Source organism: Maniola hyperantus, chromosome 9 (assembly GCF_902806685.2).
Source record: "Maniola hyperantus chromosome 9, iAphHyp1.2, whole genome shotgun sequence".
NCBI lineage: Eukaryota > Metazoa > Arthropoda > Insecta > Lepidoptera > Nymphalidae > Maniola > Maniola hyperantus.
The window spans coordinates 5,913,441-5,936,407 of NC_048544.1; the positions used below are offsets into that span (position 1 = coordinate 5,913,441).

Genomic DNA, 22,967 nt, shown 5'->3' on the forward strand with positions numbered 1-22,967 from the left:
CGTTTCCAAACTTTAAGTCAAGAATCGTTACGCTCCATATAGAAGTGGGACTCTTTTATTGTTAGTAATATAAGTAGTTTTTTTATTAATTTAAATGATTTAATAATCCTTATAAGAAGTAGGTATCTAATTTAGGTACATACGTCATGTCACGGTGTACGGGCAAAACAATTTACAACGGACAGAACAGGAACTGGAAATCAGACCTAAACTTTTTTAATTAATGTATTTTTAAGTTGATTTAATGCAAATAAGTAAATGACATGGCCAAAGCCCCAAATCGATTCGAAACTTTCTCACAGGGCGCTACATTAAAAACCTTAATATGCAAATAATTAAAACTGATCTCGATCGACCCTTGCCATAACATGTAGGTCAATAAATTTAAAAAAAAAAGAGAAAACCAGTCCGAGTATCCGAACGAGCTTGAACTTCCCCTAACTCGATTGTTCTATGATTTATTCCTCTTGCATATGCTAATGCCCAAATAAAATATATTTTCTCAATAATTATTCGATATTATTTTCGGATCCGGTTCAGTTCAGCTATTTAATATGCGAATAATAATTAACGTTTCCTCCTTTTTCTCACGAAATGAAAGGGTTGAGATCTTTGAACTGTTTGTTAAAGATCGGTTAAAGTTCGTCCGTTGGGGTCACACTTATTATAGTTATTCGACAGTTATAATTACTTAGTTATTCAATTTTTAAGTAATAATCACAGTATTTTTGTGTACCTAACAAATAAAATTAAAGTAAAGCCAAGTCCACATCAATGAAAATTTTTATCGTGTTGACTGCATGCATTTCAAAATACGTAAAATTCAAGTCTACTTTTATTTTTGAGCCACTTTGATAACAATTTTTAATTAAATATGAGGTTTAAGATGATAAAACGTTTCTGATTTGACTAGTTGGCAATACCCTTTTCGAATCTTTTCTCAAGTAATTAATACGTCCTTAACCTAGGCATGTCGTAATCAGTCTCCCATATTCTATTTAAAAAAATAACTGAGCCGCTCCAGCTTCGCTTGGGTGGCATTTTAGAAAAAAATTGAGTGGTTTACGAAAAAGAAGAACAAGAAAACTTACCTACATGCAAAAATTCGAGCAGTTTAACCCAGTCTTACATTGATATTTCATACCAGAAGTAGGTAATAAAAGTAAAAAATAAAGTAGCTAGGTTACACTAAAAAAATATATCATACATTTTTAGTATCCAACTAAAATTTATTCCAACTATGTATCAACACGAAGAAGGTTCCATTATTCATTCTTACACTAGATCAGTGAAAGGTGCAATGCACAAGATTTATTCCGTGCGCGCATTATAAAAAACCCATTTCCGATATTCGTATTCTTCGCGACACTAAACATCAATACATTGACATCTGGCCTCGAGGGTGAATTAACCCTAATCCTATCTTAGGCGAGTACAAAGACGCATCATATATTTAAACCTGTTTTAGCGATTGATTCCGATATTAAATGTCGAGAATGGGGTCGAATAGATGCGTCGATTAGCATACGATTTCTTTGGCTATGCAAATATGTTTCGAAGGAGGCATGGGAGCTTGGGAGCGCGGTTATGTTAATTACTGAGATAAGACGCGATGCGTTTATCTGTACGTCAGTTGCTCGCGCGCGTTTCACGCGATGAGGCCGTATTTTCGAATTTCGAACATAAAAATTTACCGATTTGACTTAAACTTTTTCCAATTTGCAGATACACGCATCTATAATTTTTTTTTTAATCGGATACACGTACAATATTTTTCTTTATAAACTTGAAAAAGTTTATAAAAAAAATATTGTACGTGTTGAACGATATAATCAAGATATAATAGTACGATAACGCGAAAAAAAAGTTAAATTTTTTAAAACTTAAGTAATACGGTATTTAACTATCGTACTTATCTATATTATCGTACTTAGGTAAATGATCTTTGGAATGACCTACTTTAAATAAAAAAAGTTTTCATTCGGCTAGTTTCAAAATATTATAAGCACATTTTAAAAGTTCAAGTGAGTTTTAAGTTACAACCAAATAAATGGACAATCGTGTTTAAAAAAATACATACCTACTTAATTGAAGTTTGGTCAAAATTATGAAAATTTGGAATTATTACATGGAGGTAAGGAAGCTTATTCTATATAGCCTAAGTTGTATCGCCCCAATTTCACATGGGTTGCTGGAAACCATAGTGCGGTTGCATCTAGTTTTAACCGGCTACAACCAGTTACAACCGCACTTCGGCTAGAAATTACATAGATACTATAGGTACGCCAAGAAGTGGTGATAGCTTAGGTTAAGAACAAGGTTAAAAAGTCGGCCTTAGAGGTCGTGGGTTCGATCCCGGGCACGCAGCTCTAACTTGACTTCTGAGTTAGGCACATCATAATTATGTGGATAGGGGGGGATTTTGGACATCCTCATTTTACGTATATTGTCAACTCCTTATGTAGAACACTTGACGTGATCTGAAAGGGAAAGAGCGTGGCACGCTGAGTTAAACCAATTTGGTTCCAGGAAAAACTTCTAACGAAGGACGCCTGAGCCCTTTTGAATCAATTAATTGCTTAATTGACATATATTGTTCTTCTATGTACATATTGGGTTTCCGGTATTTTAAAGGGGCTTGGTAATTAACCCAGATTTACCTAGTTTTATACAAATCTGGTATTCACTACAGTGAAATGAGTTGATAACATTAGATTTATTTGCAAAGAATAATAGATTACTAGCTGACTAGATTGTGGATTTTTAATCCCTCTAACTCTTGTAAGATGCATGCTCAGTGCCCGTCAAAGTTAGTTTAGTGGTTAAGCCATGAACAGTAACAGACATACAGACAGACAAACAACAAACATAAACAGACTTTAATAAATAGATAATTATTATTATTATCACAATTGTACCACTTGTAGAAGGTCTCTCTGGACATGTTGTATTAATAAGGCTATTTTAAAATTATAACTAGCAGTTTATACATACTTTACATTATGCTTCATTACATAGCATGAAATGAAGGAAAAGGTCAAAGAAAAGCGTCCATGCAATTAGTAATTAGCTTCTAACCGGTAATGGACGTGGAACTAGGGAAGCTCGCACAAACGAACGCTAGAATGGTGCCAGGGAGTTCTAAAATTTCCCTGAAAGTTAATTAATAACTCATCTACGTTTAGCCTTTGAGAGGCGTCGATTTTTTTACCTCGCCGAATGGTATCGCTTCAGACATCGTCAACCTTTTTTTGCGCCCCGTACAAAGAGTATCGTCCGAGAGAGCGTACATAAAAACCCTTTAACTTATGATGAATTAGCGATCTCCTACGCTTTATGTCTCCCGCGTTATCTGGACCCCTTTCACCCCCTTCGGTCACCCTTTCACACCCCTCCCGGAGGCGAATTAACGTGCGTCAATATGAAGAATTAATATAAGCGGAAAAATTGGAGATTTATATACTTTATCTAGGTTTATAGTTATTCACTGATATTATTGTAATCGACTAGCTTATGCTCGCGACTTCGTCTGCGTGGACTACACAAATGTCAAAATTTTCAAAAATCCATTCTTAGCTCCGTCCACTAATTTAAGCTGTTCGTTGATAGATCAGTCAGTCAGTCCGTAAGCTTTTCCTTTTGTATATATAAACTAGCTTATGCTCGCGACTTCGTCCGCGTGGACTACACTCATTTCAAACCCCTATTTTACCCCCTTAGGGGTTGAATTTTCAAGTATTCTTTCTTAGTGGATGCCTACGTCATAATAGCTATCTGTATGCTTAATTTCAGCCTGATCCGTCCAGTTGTTTGAGCTGTGTGTTGATAGATCAGTCAGTCAGTCAGTCACCTTTTCATTTTATATATTTAGATTAATATGCAAATTAAATAACAATTACTAAAGTTGGTGTTAAGAAGAGAGCGGAAATTTTCGGATTCAATTAAATGCTTATAAATTAAGAATAAATTATTTTAATATTTTTTATAGCAATATATGTGAAAAAGTAGACAGACTTTGAATTAGTTCTTCATGCACGCTTGAGTTAGAATCACAATTAGATTTATGATTAATTAAAATTTAAGTATAATGTGTATCCAAATTCAAATTAGAATTATACGAATAAAATGTACTCCGCTGATTAAAATTAAGACTTAAACTTGTCTAGAATAAATAAAATAATATCTAAGTTTTGGGGAATGAAAATGCTTAGATGTTAGGGGTAGGTATGGCAGTTTAAAAGTTCAGTACAAAACTTGTTTTATGCGGCTAGTATCAACACACCAAAACAATCGCAGCAATAGGTACACCTACGATGGTAGGTAGGAAGGTAGGAAGGTAGGAAGGTAATAACGTATCGGAATGTTAAATCGCCAAATAAGGATAATACGTCAAATTAATGTAACAGTTTGTACCAAACCCAAGTCCAAAACACATTGCCATAGCGTAGTCGGGTAAAAACTGAAATTAGTAATAGTGACTTGTCCAAATTATGCTTCAATAAATTTTCCGAGCGATCAAAAACAAACTAGACGAGTCACCGAACACCCCACATCACGTTTTAAAAGGCATCCTTGTCGTTACGTAATCCTTTTCCCTAAAACCTGCCCCCCTCCCCCCTTTGATAGGAGATGTTTTGATATCCCTCGCCATTTATACGTGGCTTCTATAGAAAAACATTGACGTAAAAAGTGGGTTTGAAATATCTGCCGGCCACTAACATCGAGAAGAACGCAGCTAAGTGCAAAACGCAACAATCGAGATATGAGCGAAGGCAGAATAACAATAAATAAATAAAAACCAGATATTTCACAAGAAATGCTAATTAAAATAAATACCTATTCTAAAGATAAAGATTATAAAAATCTTTAAAATTTACCTATTTCAGCTACAAATATGTTTAAATAGGTAGTTTATTTGAAGACAATATTTTTGATATTAGAAGAAATTGGCTGACTGACTTCAACGTACAGTTCAAACTGTTTGTAGGCACTGCGTCTTGAAACTTGAGATTTTGCATGTACGTTTATTCTAGAGATAACATAGACTATTAGGAGAAAATTTTCAGAAATAAAATTATCTTTTGGGGCCCACGGTGCTAAAATGGTGTCCTTGCGCCAGAAGGCGCAGCGTAGGAAGTCCCTACAAGAGACCTATGTCCAGCAGTAGACGTCTATCGGTTGATGATGATGATGATTTCAGAAATTCCATCCGAGCGAAATCGGTGTTGGTCAGCTGTTTTTTATATATTAATCCAATAATCTACCAATGATCTAAAAAAATATCAAATAAAATATGAATCAAAAAAATAGAAAAACTCACAACTGACCATTTATGACTTATCTGCATTTTAGTTACCGTGGCTTCTATAGAAAAACATTGACGTAAAAAGTGGGTTGAAATTTGAGGGGGTGCAAGGAGGGTGGTAGGGGGTGGTAGGGGGTGTAAAATTTGGAAAAGGTTGGCAACCGCTGTCGAAGTGACCGCTGAGAAGGGTCCGTGTATTATGTGGATAACGTCGTTATGTGTTGATCAATTTTAATGCGTCTGTACAGTACGTAGGACCGTCCGCCAAGAAAGTGGGCCAATGGGGATTTTACGATATTTTTGTACGGAAAAATCTAACTTCTCTCTTTGCGTCGTATTTCTCATTGCTGAGGGTCGTGACCCCTTTTCCATGTATCACATAATGGTAGAAGTTTTTGTGGAATAATAATGCGTTGAGTTCCCAGATACTTCCGCATACAACTCGACGAACGAGATTTCGACTCTTAGGTTTGACCTGGACTGATAGCTTAACCTGATCTCCGAAACAAGGAGGAAACGAAAAGGCCAAATACGGACTCGATCAGGTGATCGATATTGGAGGTCCAGTTACTGACTTGGGTCAACGTTGCTTAACAGTCGCATCGATTGATATGCGTTGTCACAACTAGGTGACACGTCCCTCATGACGCGCATTTAACCAGTTTTTTAATAATTTTCAGTAGTAATTCACGAAAGCAATTAATTCGCGACATCGATCGCTTAATTACACATCAAAGCTCGGAAGGGTGGTGTCATCGCAAGCCATTTGGTGCGTGGTTCGAATCTAATTGGGTTCGGATTCTTGACTCGAGATCGCTCCCAGAATAGATGGTAGGTCTTTTTGTGCGTCTACAAGCAAGGTTTGTATTTAAAGTACTGAAGGTAGGTATATCATAGGGAATATCTGAATGACCCTTGTCTGTAAGCGCCTATTATCATCTCATTTTAAGAGATTCACTTTTCCTGGTGAAGTGGTGATAGCCAAGTGCTTAAGATGTCGGCCTCCTAATCAAGGGTTCGGGATTCGATCCCGGGCACGCACCTCTAACTATTAAGAGTTATGTGCGTTTAATTTAGAAATTAAATATCACTTGCTTTAACGGTGAAGGAAAACATTATGGGGAAACCTGCATGCATCCATAATGTTCTCAAAGGCGTGTGAAGTCTACCAATCCGCACTTGGCCAGCGTGGTAGACTATGGCCAAAGCCGTTCTCAGTCTGAGAGGAGAACCGTGTTCAATAGTGGGCTGATATGGGCTAATGATGATGATGATGATGATACAATAAATAAAAACAGGATTATTGTCGCCAGCATCCTTTCCACTTTAACTTCTAAACGGTTTATAAGTAAGTCCCGAGCATCGGCGAGTATTTATCAAAATCCATCCTCAATTAATTCTATTTCGTTCAAATCCCAAACTTCACTTTTAATCCGATCGATCCCCATTAATTCCTGTTCCCTACCCTTTTCTCCTTTAAACGAAATACTTATAATTGCATCATAGTATATTGATCTAGTTACGCGAGAATTGTGTTCGGAGCAATTTGTTAGGGTGTAAAATGGTTAAGAAATTTTACGTCAATTATTGCACATTTAATATAAAAAATTTGCACTTTCCACATCTCTACTAACATTTTATTATTATAAATGTGAAAATGTGTTTGTTTGTTGGTTTGACTTTTAATCAAACCCCAACGGAGCAATACATCGATGTGATTTTTTGCATTCAGCATAAAGACCTCAAGAATGACATCGCTACTTATTATACCGGTAAATTAAAGAGTTTCCACAGGATTTTAAAAACCCAGATCCAGTTAAAAATGAAGAAATACGTATTTCAAGATTTTTTTAATTTCACTCCTCCGGGGGTTAGGTTAATAGGAGATGAAAATCGTCGTCGTTGAAGAAATTTTTCACGACATATCCATAAAAATGAAAAAGTTCGTGTTCCAGGATTTTTGAAAATTCCACCCCTTTACCGATTTTCAAACCTTCCACTCTAGTAACGCCGGAGCGGGTCAGTTAGGTCAATTAGTTTAATATATCCAGGCAAGGAGTTTGTTTCCTTCTTATTATTATAGATCTGTTCTGTAAATAGATTCTATTATCTATATATAATATATAAAAGGAGATGACTGACTGACTGACTGACTGATCTATCAACGCACAGCTCAAACTACTGGACGGATCGGGCTGAAATTTGGCATGCAGATAGCTATTATGACGTAGGCATCCGCTAAGAAAGGATTTTTCAACTTTCTTCAACTTCTTCGTCGTTCTTCTTCGAAAATTCAACTCCTAAGGGGGTTAAATAGGGGTTTGAAATTTTGTAGTCCACGCGGACGAAGTCGCGAGCATAAGCCAGTCATCTATAAATCTCCGATATAGGTACCTATTGCAAAAGTAACAGTATTTCGTTAAGATTTTTAGAACTTTGGATTTTTTGGCTTTGGAACTAGAAGAACTTTGGATATAATTTATTCTTACTTTTTTTAGCAAGGTGTCTTTATTTAGGTATATGTTTAAGCAAAACGTTAATCGAAGTCCACCTGCAGGGGGAAATAATTAAAAGGCAGTGGAAATGGTGAGCAACTTAATTCCGATGCCTATTTGTATCTCATCGGCAAAGTTTCGGCAAAGTTTGCTCCAAGTTCCCAACTCTGTCCTTCGGTAATATTTGCAGCGTCGACTTTTAGTTCGTTTCGTTAATTTATAATTACGCTTAATTGGTTATCTGTCTGTTTTGAGACTGCTTCAGGCTATGGGGCAACCTACGTAAAAATCACTACATAGTATTTTTTAGTTCTGTAATAAAACAAGGTACCAAGGTAAGGACTTCAGTCTAGGTATTTTAAAATATTTATGAGGTTTTATAGATAGTTTAAAAAAAATCAAAGTCTGTAGTAACTAACATGGACCCTACCTTATGTGAGTTCTGACCCGCACTTGATCAGTTTTTTTATTCTGTCCTAAAGAACACCTGTTGAATCTGTTAGGAGAGTGATGATTTTCGTAAATACTATCAAAATTAGAATAAAAGAAAATTTAATTATTACCCAAAAAACAATATTATGTAGAAAGCCCAGATAAAAATCGTTAAAGAAAATTTGTTAAATTTGTTTACGTTAACATAATTAGATACGAATATCAGCTGACATAAAAACATGGCTTCAAAGATATTATCGTTAAGACCTTTATAAACTCAAATAAAAGTTACTAATAAATAACTAAGTATTTTTTTATTTATTTTTTATTACTCACTGATATCGTTTAAGCAAGGTATTTAAGGCTTGCTAAGCCTTGACAAATATCGTATTTGCTATCACGCAATATTTAACAGGTTACTTCCAGCTTATACGATTGGCAACCTAAGCCAAATCGAAAATGTATCCTGATTACCAAACGAAATCATTCCTTTGTAGTAAAAAGACATATACAAATACTAATCGAAAGGGTGAGAAGCTAAAATAAATCTTGTTCAAAACTTTCAAAGCTACAATTAGTCGGAGGTTTTAATTTATTTTCATCGTATCGGTGCAGCACGTCCGTTCGTCTCGGGTGATGTATCGTGAATGGGCGCCATTGATGCGCGCGTCGACAGCGCTTGGCGGGCTGCCATCTTTGTTTCAAATGTCAAATTCGTCGCGCTTGACTGTCGATGGTCGCCTTTTTGTCATTTGTTTTAAATGTAGGTTAAATAAATATAGTTTCATACTTTTGTTATTGTCACAGATTTATCTACCTACATTGTAAGTCACTGTGGTATAGTTAAGTAAATTATGGAGATGCATATTTTAACAACAGTCGTTGAGTTTCAGCGTTCAAAACAATTTGTTCAATGGATTTTGTTTAGGTATCTTACAGAACACTTACATTTCTTTACATTGATTAACTCACCTCTCTGGTGCTTCGCACGAGCTTCCTCGCTGGTGTGGAAATGCCTTTTACGACTTTTGATCGCAGTTTGCCATCCGTATTACATACAAAAAGAGCAGTAAGTAGAGTGAGAGTTGTATCTCATAATGGCCCAGTGCGGATTGGCAGACTTCACACACCTTTGAGAACATTATGGAGAACTCTCAAACATGCTGTCTTCCTCACGATGTTTTTCTTCACCGTCCCGTTCCGCCATTACTACGGAGACCCCGGGTCGCTCGTTACAGACTACCGCACGATTGCTCTGTCTAGATGGCTTCGTCGAACCTCTGGTTGTTCATAACATACCATCCTTACTCTGTGGCTATTGTCTATACTTTATAGATTCTACCCGCCTCTACAAAAGACAAAAGCACGAAGTTTATCAACAACAGACGTTCACAAAGCTTATGATCACACACCAAGATCGCACTAAACAATATTTAAACTAGCTCGTTTAGATGCCTATCGGAGCACGCATTGTCTCGGGTACCGTTGGCCCGTTGGCTAGCTGGGCTCAGATCTGAATCTAGCTACTCAATGTTACGGGCCGTCTCTCAAAACTTTATCAGATCGCTCGCCCAACAGGTTGGTGTAAAAAAAATTGTAATTAAACTAAACTGTGGTGAATTAATGATCCTTCAGTGATCGGATTTGTTACTTAGAAACTAGAGTTTCTCTTCGGCAGAAAAAGGTCGATGTACAATATTTTCTGCCGCGTATTATACCTACTGTAAAACAAACTCAGACCACCTAATAAAACATCAAAGGTGCCGGTGCAATTTGCGGTTATTCCCGAAACTTCTAACAATCGAATGAATGTCCCGACAAAGTTATTGCCGATACGGTAACACCTATAGATTTCAGAACTTCGCCCGCCCAATATAACATAGAGTAATACTCTTACGCAGATCTTACATTTCTTTACATACTTACCTGTTTATTTTACCTACACTAAAGATTAAGATGTATCTTATTTATTTTTTCTTTGAGTAAACCTTAAAAATCTTTAGAAAAACGTGCCAAAACTTTATGATTAAAGTAGCTGATGCTGGCGTGATGATGATAACGTTTGAAAAATTCCATGGGAACTCGTTGATTTCCGGGATAAAAAATTGCCTATTCACTTTCCAGGTATTTGACTACAACCATACAAAACATCGCGTCTATCCATTCATCCATCCATCGCGTAGCAACACGTGATTCGTAGGACAAGTCAACAAACAAACACACTTTGCGTTTATAACATGGCTAGTGATTATGGTGCCAACTTATTTAAATCAAACTCGATTCTGTCTTGACTTGTACATCTATAAGTATTCTCGTTACGACAGTACTTATAGTTTTCAGGATAAATTAAAATTCATCGCAGACATGACATGAAAGTATTTTAACACTTTAACTCTTAAAATACTTGACTTGGTATTCGGCTGGTTCAATGATCGATGATATCATAGAACATACTAACATTACGTTAAAGAAGAATTAAACATTACGTTACTCTCAGAGACACTCCACGCCTTGGCATTAAATAGGAATTCAACACCCTTCTCTTCGTATCCCACACGTGACACATCTGTGCCATGCGAACAGATGTGTCGGCGTTCAGTTCAGGCACCAACTCAATATTGGTTTGATATTATAAAACATACTAAGTATTGCGTTAATGAAAAAGTCATTGCGTTCCTCTCAGAGACACTCCACGCGTAGGCATTAAATAGTAATTCAACACCCTTCTCTTCGTATCCACACATCTGTGCCATGTGAACAGGTGCGAGCTTGGCGTTCAGTTTTATTGACTCGCTAACTCAATATTGGCTTGTTAATGCACTGCACGCTAGACCCGAGATTTGTTCACATTTTGCCAATTTTCCACTACCTACATGTTATTAAAGTAAGGATAACTTTACTGATTTACAGAAAAAAGTAAATTAGGTAGCTACTAAAATTCTAAATTAGACTCATTCGGTAATCTCAGTTTAAACTAAGCTCAAACCTGTGATGACAAGCAAACCTTTCACGCAATGATAAGCGATAAGTATCTAACAAGAAAAAAGAAATCCGCCAAGTGCGAGTCGGATTCGCACACGAAGGGTTCCGTACCATCGTAAAAGAAATAACATTTTTTAATTTTCATGGCGGACATTTTGAATTTTTTATTATTTGTTGTTATAGCGGTAATATAAATACACATTTTGTGAAAATTTCAAGTTCACGAGATACAGCCAGCCGATAGACGGACGGACGGACGGACGGACGGACAGCGGAGGCTTAGTAATAGGGTCCAGTTAGCACCCTTCGGGCACGAAACCCTAAAAGAAGACAATCGGCCTTATAAAAATAAATAAAACCTTATATAAATAAAACAATTGGTACTAAGATGACCCTCTATTTAAAGAGCTCTGTGGCCATCTAGCAATAGTTTTCACTCACATTAAAACATGATTAGTTGGTTACCATTCGATAATAATCAAATTAAGTACATCCTTTTCAATCCAAGTAATAACGTAAAACAAAACAATCCCGCAAATTGAACATCACATCACTGTACCGAAACTTAACGAAAACACACGAAAATTCGAATGTGGAACGCCCGAATCGCCAATCGGATTATCGTTCTACATGTATAAAAGACGAAAATTCGCGCGAGTTCTTACCCCTTTCACCCCCTCCCACCTCCTCGTGGGTGAATGGGGGGGGGGAGCTAATGGCAGCACCACTCGGATTCATTAGTAAATTAGAAAGCGGATGAGTCCAAAGTTACGAAAATTCAATATCTAATAATGATTAGCTCCTCTCTCCTAATACCTGTCTATCGCCAATAGACCTGAGACATTTTACCTGAAGCGGTTATAGAGCGGCTATTGTGTTCGCATGATAACAAAAATTTGTCGCTATTGTCTATCGCCTGGCCACAGGAATTATTGATGTAATTGACGTAATTGACTCTAGAACCAACCAAAACGCCTAATGTAGATCTTTTTTTGGTTTATCACATTATTCATTATTTCAGTTTAGAGTTCATATAGCTGTTGTGTTTGTAGTTGTGTCCAGTTCAAAATATTATAATGATAAAGATAATTAGAGAGAGAGCCAGCGCTTGCCAGACCTTAGTTATTTTATAAAAGCTGAAAGTTTCTCTGCGTATCAACACAGGGAGTCAACATAGTCCCCAACACAGGGAGGAACGATCAGCGACTATGAAGTTTGGATCATGGTGGCTTTGGGAGATAACAGGTAATAAAAGTGTAAAAAAATCTTTCGGCAAAGTATAAAGTCAATTTTTTTTATATTTTCGTCGAATTTATTAGAAACTAGCTGACGCCCATGACTTCGTTCGCGTGGATTTAGGTTTATAACAATCCCGTGGGAACTCTTTGGTTTTCTGGGTTAAAAAGTAGCCAATGTCACTCTCCAGATCTTTGACTATATCCATGTAAAAATCACGTCAATCCGTTACTCCGTTGCGAACGTGATTGAAGGACAAACCAACAAACAAACACACTTTCGCATTTATAATGAGGGTACTGATCACTTCATGCATTGCCAGACACTTAGTGCCGTGGCAACACCTGGCCAGATGCCCTTAAAGTTTTAAAAATATAATTGTTGTAAATCAGTGCCCAAGTATTGTGTAGTTAGTGGTATCGGAAACTTATGCCATAAAGCTTTGTCTCATCTGTCCCCAATATAAAGTTGCAATATCTTAGCAATAAACACAGTTACAAAAGCACCCCGTTTGAATTTGTCAATCCAAGTTTGAGTTCGTTCGGAAATTTGTGAATTGAATTATTTAGTTTCCGATTGGATTCTGTTTGGATACTCGTTTTGGGTTTTGTGTTTGCCCTATACCTGACTGGCGGTTGGCAAATTCATGCTCCGCGGGGTCTGTTTGTGTGTACCCGAACGTTATCAATGGCCATCAAATCTGTGCGGTTATATGTAAGTTTCGCTGAGCTAACTTCTCATAAAAAATATAGAGAAATATTTTTATAACTGAATATCTATATAATATATTTTTATGAAGTAATGATAGCCTAGGACGTCGGCCTTTTTTCGGGAGGTCAAGGGTTCGATCCCGGGCACACACCTCTAACTTTTTGGTGTTAAGTGCGTTTTAAGCAATTAAATATCACTTGCTTTAATGGTGAACGAAAATATCGTGAGGAATCCTGGACGCCTGCGAATTCTCTACAATGTTTTCAAATGTGTTCACACACACCTTTGAAAACATTATAGTCTGCCAATCCGCATTAGGTCAGCGACCAGCGTGGTAGACTATGGCCTTCTCAATGTGAGAGAAGATCCGTGCTCAGTAGTGAGCCAATGACAGGTTGATCACAACGACGATTTTTATAACTAAAGTAGTTACGATATCCTAAGTTCCTACCTATAAGTAGTTTTAATCTAATATTTTTCACATAAAAGTTTCGTTTTAGAATATCTACCTCTTTTCTCTCTGTTATCGCGACAGGTCCTTTATTATGGAATTTCTTAAACATGTAGTACGTAGGTCGAGATAGCAATCGGGGTACGACGTGGGGAGACGCCCCGCACACCCGCACTATCATGCGCTATCCCGCACTGGGTTAGCGCGGGCGCTGTGCTACTGTGCGGGGCTTTCCCGCCCTGATTGCCATCTCGACCTATCGCGTATATAGGTATACTGCACTCAAAAAATTTAGGACTGCCTTTTAGGTACACAGTCCTAATCAGTAACTAATCTAAATAATCTTAAAATGTTTGCAATAGTCCAATTTGACTCCGAAAGATACGAATCTGGATGTACTAAACTTGGATGTCCGTTCCGCCGAAGAAGACAGAGGAGAAAGATTCCGAGAAAAGGAGATCATTTACTACTAGAACTTTACAAGAGCCCTTTATTCTGATAGGTATATTTTGGAAAATAAAATTTAGAATTTTTTTTGATTAAACACAAAATGGGTATACCACAGTACACTTTTGAATTGTTAATTGTGAAATCCAACAAATAAATTGAGGTAACAGTAACAAACTCCTAGGGTACCAAACGCGCCCTAGTCTGAGAAGTAGCCCACAACAAACTCAGCTTTGATTGCGTTAATATTTAAAAAAACATGTTTGTCTATTCCCCCAGTCAGTCGATACCTACCAACACACTCAAGGCGAACTCTTAATCTCTCAATGTCAGTTTTAATTTGCCGCCGGCATCGAATTACCTTCCAAGAGTTTTATTTTTGAAGCGTTATTCCGTCGACAACGTAGAGGAAGCACGTTTCGGCGGCCGCGAAAGAATTTTTCTTACAAAATATACAAAAGTATGATGCGAAAATAGTTATAAATCAGCTCTGGATACTGCTTAATATCTTTAAACATGGTTTTTGGTATTTTCAATGATTGATTTTGGACTTTGTCCCTTCTTCCGCGACTGCATCTACGTGGATTTAGGTTCTTAAAAATCCCGTGGAAATTAATTTATTTACTTTTTCTGGAATAAAAAGTTACTCTTCGAATCATTAACTATATAGCTATGCAAAATAACGGCGATCCGTTGCTGCGCTGCTGCGTGATTGAAGGACAAAACAACAAAAAAACACACTTCACTTTCGCATTTATACTATGGGTAGTGATGGCTAAATAGCAGGTACTACTAAACTACCTACTAAATCCAGGGATGTGGATAACTGTAAAGTGATACGCTTTTAATTCTACCTAACCGCTCCAGACCACACATGCGAAATTTTAGAAAATACAAGAAAACTATATCGAAGTGAGAATCGAACCCAGTACCTCTTGAGTCTTGGCGCAAGATGATGTAATGAACTGCTGCACAATAGAGATAAAATTTAATGGTATCCTCATAATAACAAATTGATACAAATATAAAGGACGGGACAGCCGAAGGGGATGCAGACAAAGGCCCGATATAGGTAAATAAACTTGAAAAATTCAAAGCCTTACAAGGCAACAGACACGGCAGCAATAATAACGATGATATTAATGAGTAAGCCTTAAATTAGATACTTAATAAACCATTTAATTTATAAGATCCCAAGAAAGTGACACAGAAGTGTGCTGATTTTTTTTTGCTTAATCCATTCTAATATTATAAATGCGATAGTGTGTCTGTCTGTCCGTCTGTCTGTCTGTCTGTCTGTCTGTCTGTCTGTCTATCTATCTGCTAGTTTTTCACGGGCCACGGCCCATCCATTCAACCGATTTTGACGAAATTTGGTACAGCGATAGCTTACATTCCAGGGAAGGACATATGCTACTTTTATCGCGGAAAACCAAAGAGTTCCCTCGGGATTTTTAAGAATCTAAAACCGCGCGGATGAAGTCGCGGGCATCATCTAGTATTAAAATAAATAAATCAGCATGTAATCATTATTCAGAATATCTTACGAAGACATGTGATTAAGACAACGGCAGAGGTAGAGTCACGTCTCACGACGGGTTAAACTTTATAACAAACATCATAACAGCTGTTGATACCCATAATTTCGGAAAGTATATTTGATTTTGATTTGATTTTATCCAGCATATGTGGTACAAATTTCCTACAAAAAATAAAAGAATTTGAATTTTGAATTAAAAGTTTAAAAGATGGTAGAAAAAGTAAGTTAAATAAAGCAAAAAGTCGTGACCATTAAAATCCAGTTCTATACATTCTAAAGTAGCGTTGTGTTCACTAGACCAAAACAGTACCCCATAAGCCTTAAATGTTTTGAGCTAATACTTAAATAAAAAAAGTTTCACAATGACAATCGAGTACTTATAAAATATTTGCGGAATTATTTCAGAAAGATGAAGAGCTAATTGCATTCAATTTTACTTTTATTTTGTTTGTGCCATAGCTCTGAAACGAGTGGACCAAATTTGTAAAGATTATAATTTATCGAAAGAAAAGTGGATTACCAAATGCTTTGGAATTAAAATTTGTACTTTTTGAAGAACCTGAGATAACTATAATGATATGACGAGCAGATATAATTATTTTTGTTTTTAATTTATTATTACCTAATTAATGCATCAAGACCGGGAGCCGCAGCAGAAATGGCTGAAACCGGTAAGTGGCGCAAGTATGCCTCTCTTATCGAGAATTACATTTTTGTTCCGTTTGTCGTGGAGACCATGGGGCCATGGAGTCTTACCGCTGAAAATTTTTATAAGACATTTCATCTCGTTTAATAGCCTCATCTGGTGACAGAAGTTTCCATATCTTTCTTTTTATTTATTTATCTACTATCCTTTTCCACTGGAAGGATTATGAATGAAATAGCAATACATTTTGACTTAGTAGAGTAGTTCCACGTGGAAGAATCCACAGGTATTCTATATCCTATTGTGCATTATATTTAACCATGTGACACGGGCACACAAACAAAGGCAATTCCGATAGCCCCATAAAACCTCCTGACATGACCCCGTCACGTCAATCTATTGCTGCGCTGCGGCGTGATTAGAAGACAAAGCCACAAACAAACACTACTTTTGCATTTGTTACATTATGTAGTAAGATATTGTAGGCGTTACTAGGGTAGTTCCATGCGGGAGAATACGCAACAGCCTATTGTCCATTATTCTTAAACACGTGACACGAGCACGCAAACAAAGGCAATTCCGATAGCCCCACAAAAACCTCCTGACCTGGCCCCGTCGTCTGCCGAAGAAAAATTAACGCGCAAGGGTCGGCCCGCATTACACGGGGAGCGGTCACTAATTAATGGAAAAGGATTAAATTCGTACGAATTGAAATAAAATAAATATGATAAAGGACGGGTCTCCTTGGGCGAGGGTGGTTTAGACCGTAGGGCTCGGCTGTCAATACATGGGGGGCTTAATTAATTCGGGTTTTTCTTTGCGCTGATAAGGTGGTAATTAGGCAAAGGTACGTAATGTCCCATTGGGCAAAATACCCTTCTTTCATTGAAGAAATTGGTGACAGTGGTCTAATCCGGTTTGAGGGTTCGTAACTTTTTTATAGCCAGTGATGACATATGGATTCGAGACATGGTCGCTAACTACGGGCCTCATGAGAAAGCTCAGAGTCACTCAGCTGCCGATGGAGAGAGCTATGCTTGGAGCTACTCTACGTGATCAAATCAGAAATAGAGAACTAGAGTAACCGACATAGCTCAACGGGTTGCGAAGCTGAAGTGCAGGTCGGGACTATGTGTATAGTTTGTACAACCGATAGACGTTGAGGTCCCAAGGTGCTGGAATGGCGACCTCGCACAGGAAGACGCAGCGTTGGAAGACCTCCCACTAGATGGACGGACGACATCAGATGAGTCGCAGAGAGCCGCTGGATTCAGGCGGTGCAAGACCGTGGCGTGTGTAAGTCCCTACGAGAGACCTATGTCCAGCAGTGGACGTCTAGCGGTTGATGATTTTACCTTTTTATTTATTATTTAGATACGTACACTTAATGTGAAAGTTTGAGTGTTTGTTACTCTTTAAAAAGCCTAGGTATATTCACGTGGACGACGTCAAAGGTATCACCTTCCTGTGCGAGTGTGACTCGCACTTGACCGGTTTTCTTACCAAGCTTCCTAACCTAACTTGTGACCTTAAACATCTTTTAGAAATCACGTTCGTAAATTTCACCACATGCTCTTATCACTAGTTTCAGTCTTCAAGTAACACTTTACGCAAAAGACCTAATATTAATTTTGGAATTTCAGATTACCTTGATAAGTGATAAGGTTTGTAAATACACTCATTTATGTAGATGTTTCACTGTAGTAACAATTCTTTAGGTATATCTTTCTGATATGATATATTCTAACTTACAAACCTAACCTGAGACCTTAGACATCTTTAAAATAAAAAACACTCATAAAAACCGGCCAAGTGCAAGTCAGGCTCGCGCAACCTGTTCCGTACAAAAGTCCTATTTTTTCGACATTTTGCACGATAAATCAAAAACTATGATGCTTAAAAATAAATAAAAATCTGTTTTAGAATTCACAGATAAAGCCCTTTCATATGATACCCCACTTGATATAGTTACCTTACTTCAAATATTGAAAAAACTAATTATTAGTTCATGGCCACAATTTAATTTTTTTGTGTGATCTAACCCTAAATTCACGGTTTTCAGATTTTTCCCCAAATGTCAGCTATAAGATCTACCTACCTGCCAAATTTCATGATTCTAGGTCAACGGGAAGTACCCTGTAGGTTTCTTGACAGGCAGACAGACAGACAACAAAATGATCCTATTAGGGTTCCGTTTTTCCTTTTGAGGTACGGAACCCTAAAAAGGAGGTGTAAAGTTTCAGCACTATGGTTTTATCAGTTGTTATCGGTCCGTAAATAACAAAAACTTCAATAAAGTTCAATTAGTCAGCAATGACTGTTCTATAACCACATAGCTACCTACGTAAGTATTTTCCTTCATTATCGCTCAAACGGCCGTATGTATTATGATTTAGGAGCGGATGTATTCATTGAAATTCACAGCTACACCGTTATCAGGTCTCATCTCTTCATGTATCATATTAATTGGGCACACCGCATCGGTCTTAATTAAATGTAATTTTTATTTCGGCTTTACGATTTTTAGATTACATTTCCACATTAGCGAAGGCTGTAGGTACAGTTATGTTTGAAAATGTTTCGTTCCCGTGATTTCTGTCGAATTAATTAACATAATGCTCGCACACAGCGAGGAGCCACATAAAAGTTATGTATATTTTTTCAATGTGTGCCTTCAGTAATGTTTTCCGATTTTCCACCAGCGATATTTATATTAAAGTAGCGTTCTCAATTTTTATATGTAACTGCATAAAATCTGTATTCTCTTAATATGACCTAGTTTTGATAGCAGTTTACGATGCAACCAACTTAGACATAATTAAGTTGGTTATTAGATGAGTATACCGATATTACCCAAATCTCTAAGCAGTTATCTTTCCGTTGATTTTTCCAAAAATTCTGTAAATATGATTTGGGAACTTTAAGCTATTGGGTTATTCAAATATTATATGCATCGTAAATTGGTCGAATGACAATTAAATAATTGTTTCATGTTAAATTTATCGTCTTAAATTCATCGAGATTTAAGACTATAAGTAGTCCCTTATAAATCACAAATGATGAGCTACATTGTTGAATTTGCATGATAAATCAAACATTCATCTTTATATAATTAAATATAGTCAATAGTCATAAAACTGCTCGCAGTCCATAGAGTCATCTTGTTAAAAATTCCAGATGAGAGTCACGCTAACACTGACTCACTGTGTAACTGAACTGATGCCAATTTCGCAATAAAGCTACAAATTCCAATGTTACCTGTGTGATATCAAATAAGGAAATCGTTTTAAAAGTAAATAGACTTACGTAAGGTAGGTGTATGACGAAAACCTAAAGACTTAATGAACTTTGCTTAACAATTGTAAAGCAAATCGTATAGCAATATTTTATGTTATTTTAGTTTAGTGTAGAGATTGTGGATTACTTCAATTTACCTTCAAGAAAGCTAAAAAACTTTGAGACACTAATAATTTTTAGTGCTTTCCTGCAATTTGTTCAGTTTCTATGAGTCTGTAGTTTTTGATCCCCCTTAAGTCAATTTAAAACGGCGATATCAGATACCGTGTCCAAATACAAATTCAAGAGCTACCTATTGTTGAATAAAGAGAAAATATTTTGATTAGCCCAATCTAAAATTCACGTATTATTAACCTTAAGTTTATTAGTCATTCCAAATTGACCATCAAAAGCAAGTGGCTTATAAGCAGTAATTAAATCTTCACCGATTCGTTCACTAGCTACGAATTTAACAAAGAACTGTTATCTATATGAACCATCACAAAATTCAACTGTTTAAGCAATAGATTAAAGTGTTCAGAGTCTCACGGGAGGAGTCGTTACGATAGCGGTACCGTTGGTTAATGATTCAACTAGTTTAACGCGATTTACTTGTGAATCTAGTATTTTATGCATAATATCTTTATTCAAAGTTTTAATTCCTTTCAATTCTAATTCAATTTTATCTAATTTGTTAAATATTTCATTTTATGTAAATACAACTTTAGTTTATCAGCATACTGGTTACACTCAAAAATCTTTATAAACGTTTAATAATTGATAGTTGAAATTACAATAACTCAAATGAGGTTATGGCTTCCCATGAATCTCACAATCTCTACACTGAACTATATACTCGTAAATAGGTCTAAATCTAGTGCTATCCCTTTTCACAGGAACCATTATAAATAGGATGACAAAACATTATAAACAATAATAGCAATTTTGGTTTAGTTTAGAGATTGTGTCCAACAGAATTAGCCGATTACCTCTATTTACCTAAAAAAAAAGGCTAAAAAACTTGACACCCATGACCCAATGGTTTTCAATCCTGCACAACTCACACAAGTATTTATTTTACCTCATGTTAAAAATACCTTGTCATTCCGTGCCGTCGTCTAGGTATAAAAAATATAACGATAATTACCTACTTATAATTAGATTTTCATCATCATTATTATAATTAATCAGTCGATAGACGTCCACTGCTGGACATCCTTTGGTAGGGATTTCCACATGCCACGGTCTTCATCATGATCAACCCATTGCCAGCCCACTACTGAGCCGGGTCTCCTGTCAGAGTGAGAAGGGTTTAGACCATTGTCTGCCACGCTGGCCCAATGCGGATTGACAGACTTCACACATCTTTCTCTCTCACTCTCAGGCATGCAGGTTTTCTCACGATGTTTTCCTTCACCGTTAAAGCAAGTGGTATTTAATTGTTTTTTTAAAACACACATACCTTCGAAAAGTTAGAGGTGCATGCCCGGGATCGAACCCCTAACCTCCCGAAAAGAAGGCGGACGTCTTGACCACTAGGCTATCACCGCTCTACCGCCACGGTCTTGCGCCACCTGAATTCAGCTGCTCCCTGCGATTCGTTTAATGTTATGCGTCAACTTAGTGATCTTCCAAGGCTGCGTTTTCCGGTCCGAGGTCACCATTCCAGGTTCCACCTTGGGACCTCAACGTCTATCGGTTTTTAGGGTTTTCGATCTATGTGCCCTGCCCATTGCCACTTCAGCTTCGCAACCGATGAGCTACGTCGGCCACTCAGGTAGTAGGGGTTAGATATTACTTCTCTTAAAATTAGGCAAAAATATAACCATCTGGCATTTCTTATTAAGTTATTTTGTTGTTCATCCCAGTTTCGATGCTAACAAAATATAATTCTCAAACTTTGATTAAGCTATTCCAAATTTATTAAATAGAGGTCCGATTGATGAATACCGATGAAAGGACAGAAATTAATACAGCCGCGGTGGGATTGAAGGTTGTATTGTTCGAAACATCGCCATTGTCTGCCACTAATCGGGTTCGATTTGTTTGTTTCGTGATAAATGCCGAGGTAAAAGCTTGAGATTGCAGGCTTTTAGTAAGATTCATTTCATTATCATCAATATTTTTCGTGAAATCATCAGTTTGATTGAAACGATCGAGAATTATAATGAAATCTGGACTATTTTAAACAGAAAAGAACAATGCAAAGGTCATTTTTACAATCACAAGTAGATATAATAACTACTTATTATGTTGAATTAAACCCATCATCATCATCGCCGGCTGACTACAGAGCATGAGTCTCCTCTCGAATGAAAAGAGTTTGGCTATATTCTACCAAACCGTTCAAGTCCGGATTGGCAGACTTCACACACCTTTCAGAACGTTATGGAGAAGTCTCAAGCACGCGGGTTTCCGCACGATGTTTTCCTTCACGGCAAAACAAGTGATATTTAACTGCCCAAGATGCACATAACTTCGAAATAATTAGAAATAGAAATGCATGCCCGAGATTGACCTCAAAACTAGGAAGCTGACGTCTAAACCACTAGACGATAACCGCTTACAAATGACATCTATATTTTATTAAAATTTACCTCGCCTCTGAATAATTAAAAATCGTTTTGCAAAAATAAAGATAGAGCAGGTTACTCTTGAATATTAAGAATAATTCCAACCTCAAGTCCAGTGCGATTGTTATCAATGGCATTACTATTGTTCGTTTAAAACGAAAATAAATCAATGTCTAATTATCATGTCCACAGAATTTCGTCATTGTGAGGTTTTCTCACATTAAAGTATTTGGGTGTTGTCGCAGCGCCGTTACAATCGTAATTATAAAAATTTCTTCTAATATTTGAAGTTTCGGTTATTTTTAATGATCCGAAATTATTTTTATTACATTTATGTTACCGTTCACACAATTAAACTCGCTTGAACCTCGTGTGTAATTGAGTAGGCAAACATTCATGATTTTTAATGAATGACCGCAATGTTTGCATCGCTTTCGAACAATTTCTAACTTTCTAGTTGTAAACATAAGATTATTATTCGGTCGAAAATTGAAATGGTTTTATATAATTACAACTAGAACGTCTGCTCACAAATTATAAATTCGTGTAATCTTCCATACTGTTGACCGTTGTTGCTGATTTCACTGGTTTTTAGGGTTCCGTACCTCAAAAGGCAAAAAGAAACCCTTAAAGGATTACTTCGTTGTCCGTCTGTCTGTCGTGTCTCTCACGAAACCTATAGGTTGCTTCCCGTTGACCTAGAATCATGAAATTTGGCAAATAGGTAGGTCTTATAGCACACATAAGGGGAAAAATCTGAAAACCGTTTGAGGTTATATCACAAAAAAATAATTGAAATGTGTTCATGAAAAAATAAGTAGTATTTTCAACTTTCAAAGTAAGACTACTAGGTATACCAAGCGGGGTATCATA

General features: G+C 36.8%; 1 protein-coding gene across 10 annotated transcripts in view; it reads left to right on the top strand.

Moving 5' to 3' along the window:
• The window catches only part of LOC117984920 (homeobox protein cut-like), a 226,937-nt gene that overhangs the window by 92,193 nt on the left and 111,777 nt on the right, over positions 1–22,967 (top strand). The window contains exon 1 of one of the 10 annotated variants that reach the window (XM_069500694.1): positions 2,051–2,134. The exons of the other annotated variants lie outside the window; for them this stretch is intronic. Coding sequence (XP_069356795.1) covers positions 2,108–2,134 — 27 coding nt within the window. The 5' untranslated portion in view covers positions 2,051–2,107. Of the gene's footprint in view, positions 1–2,050; positions 2,135–22,967 lie in introns of those variants that run through there. 10 annotated transcript variants of the gene reach the window in all.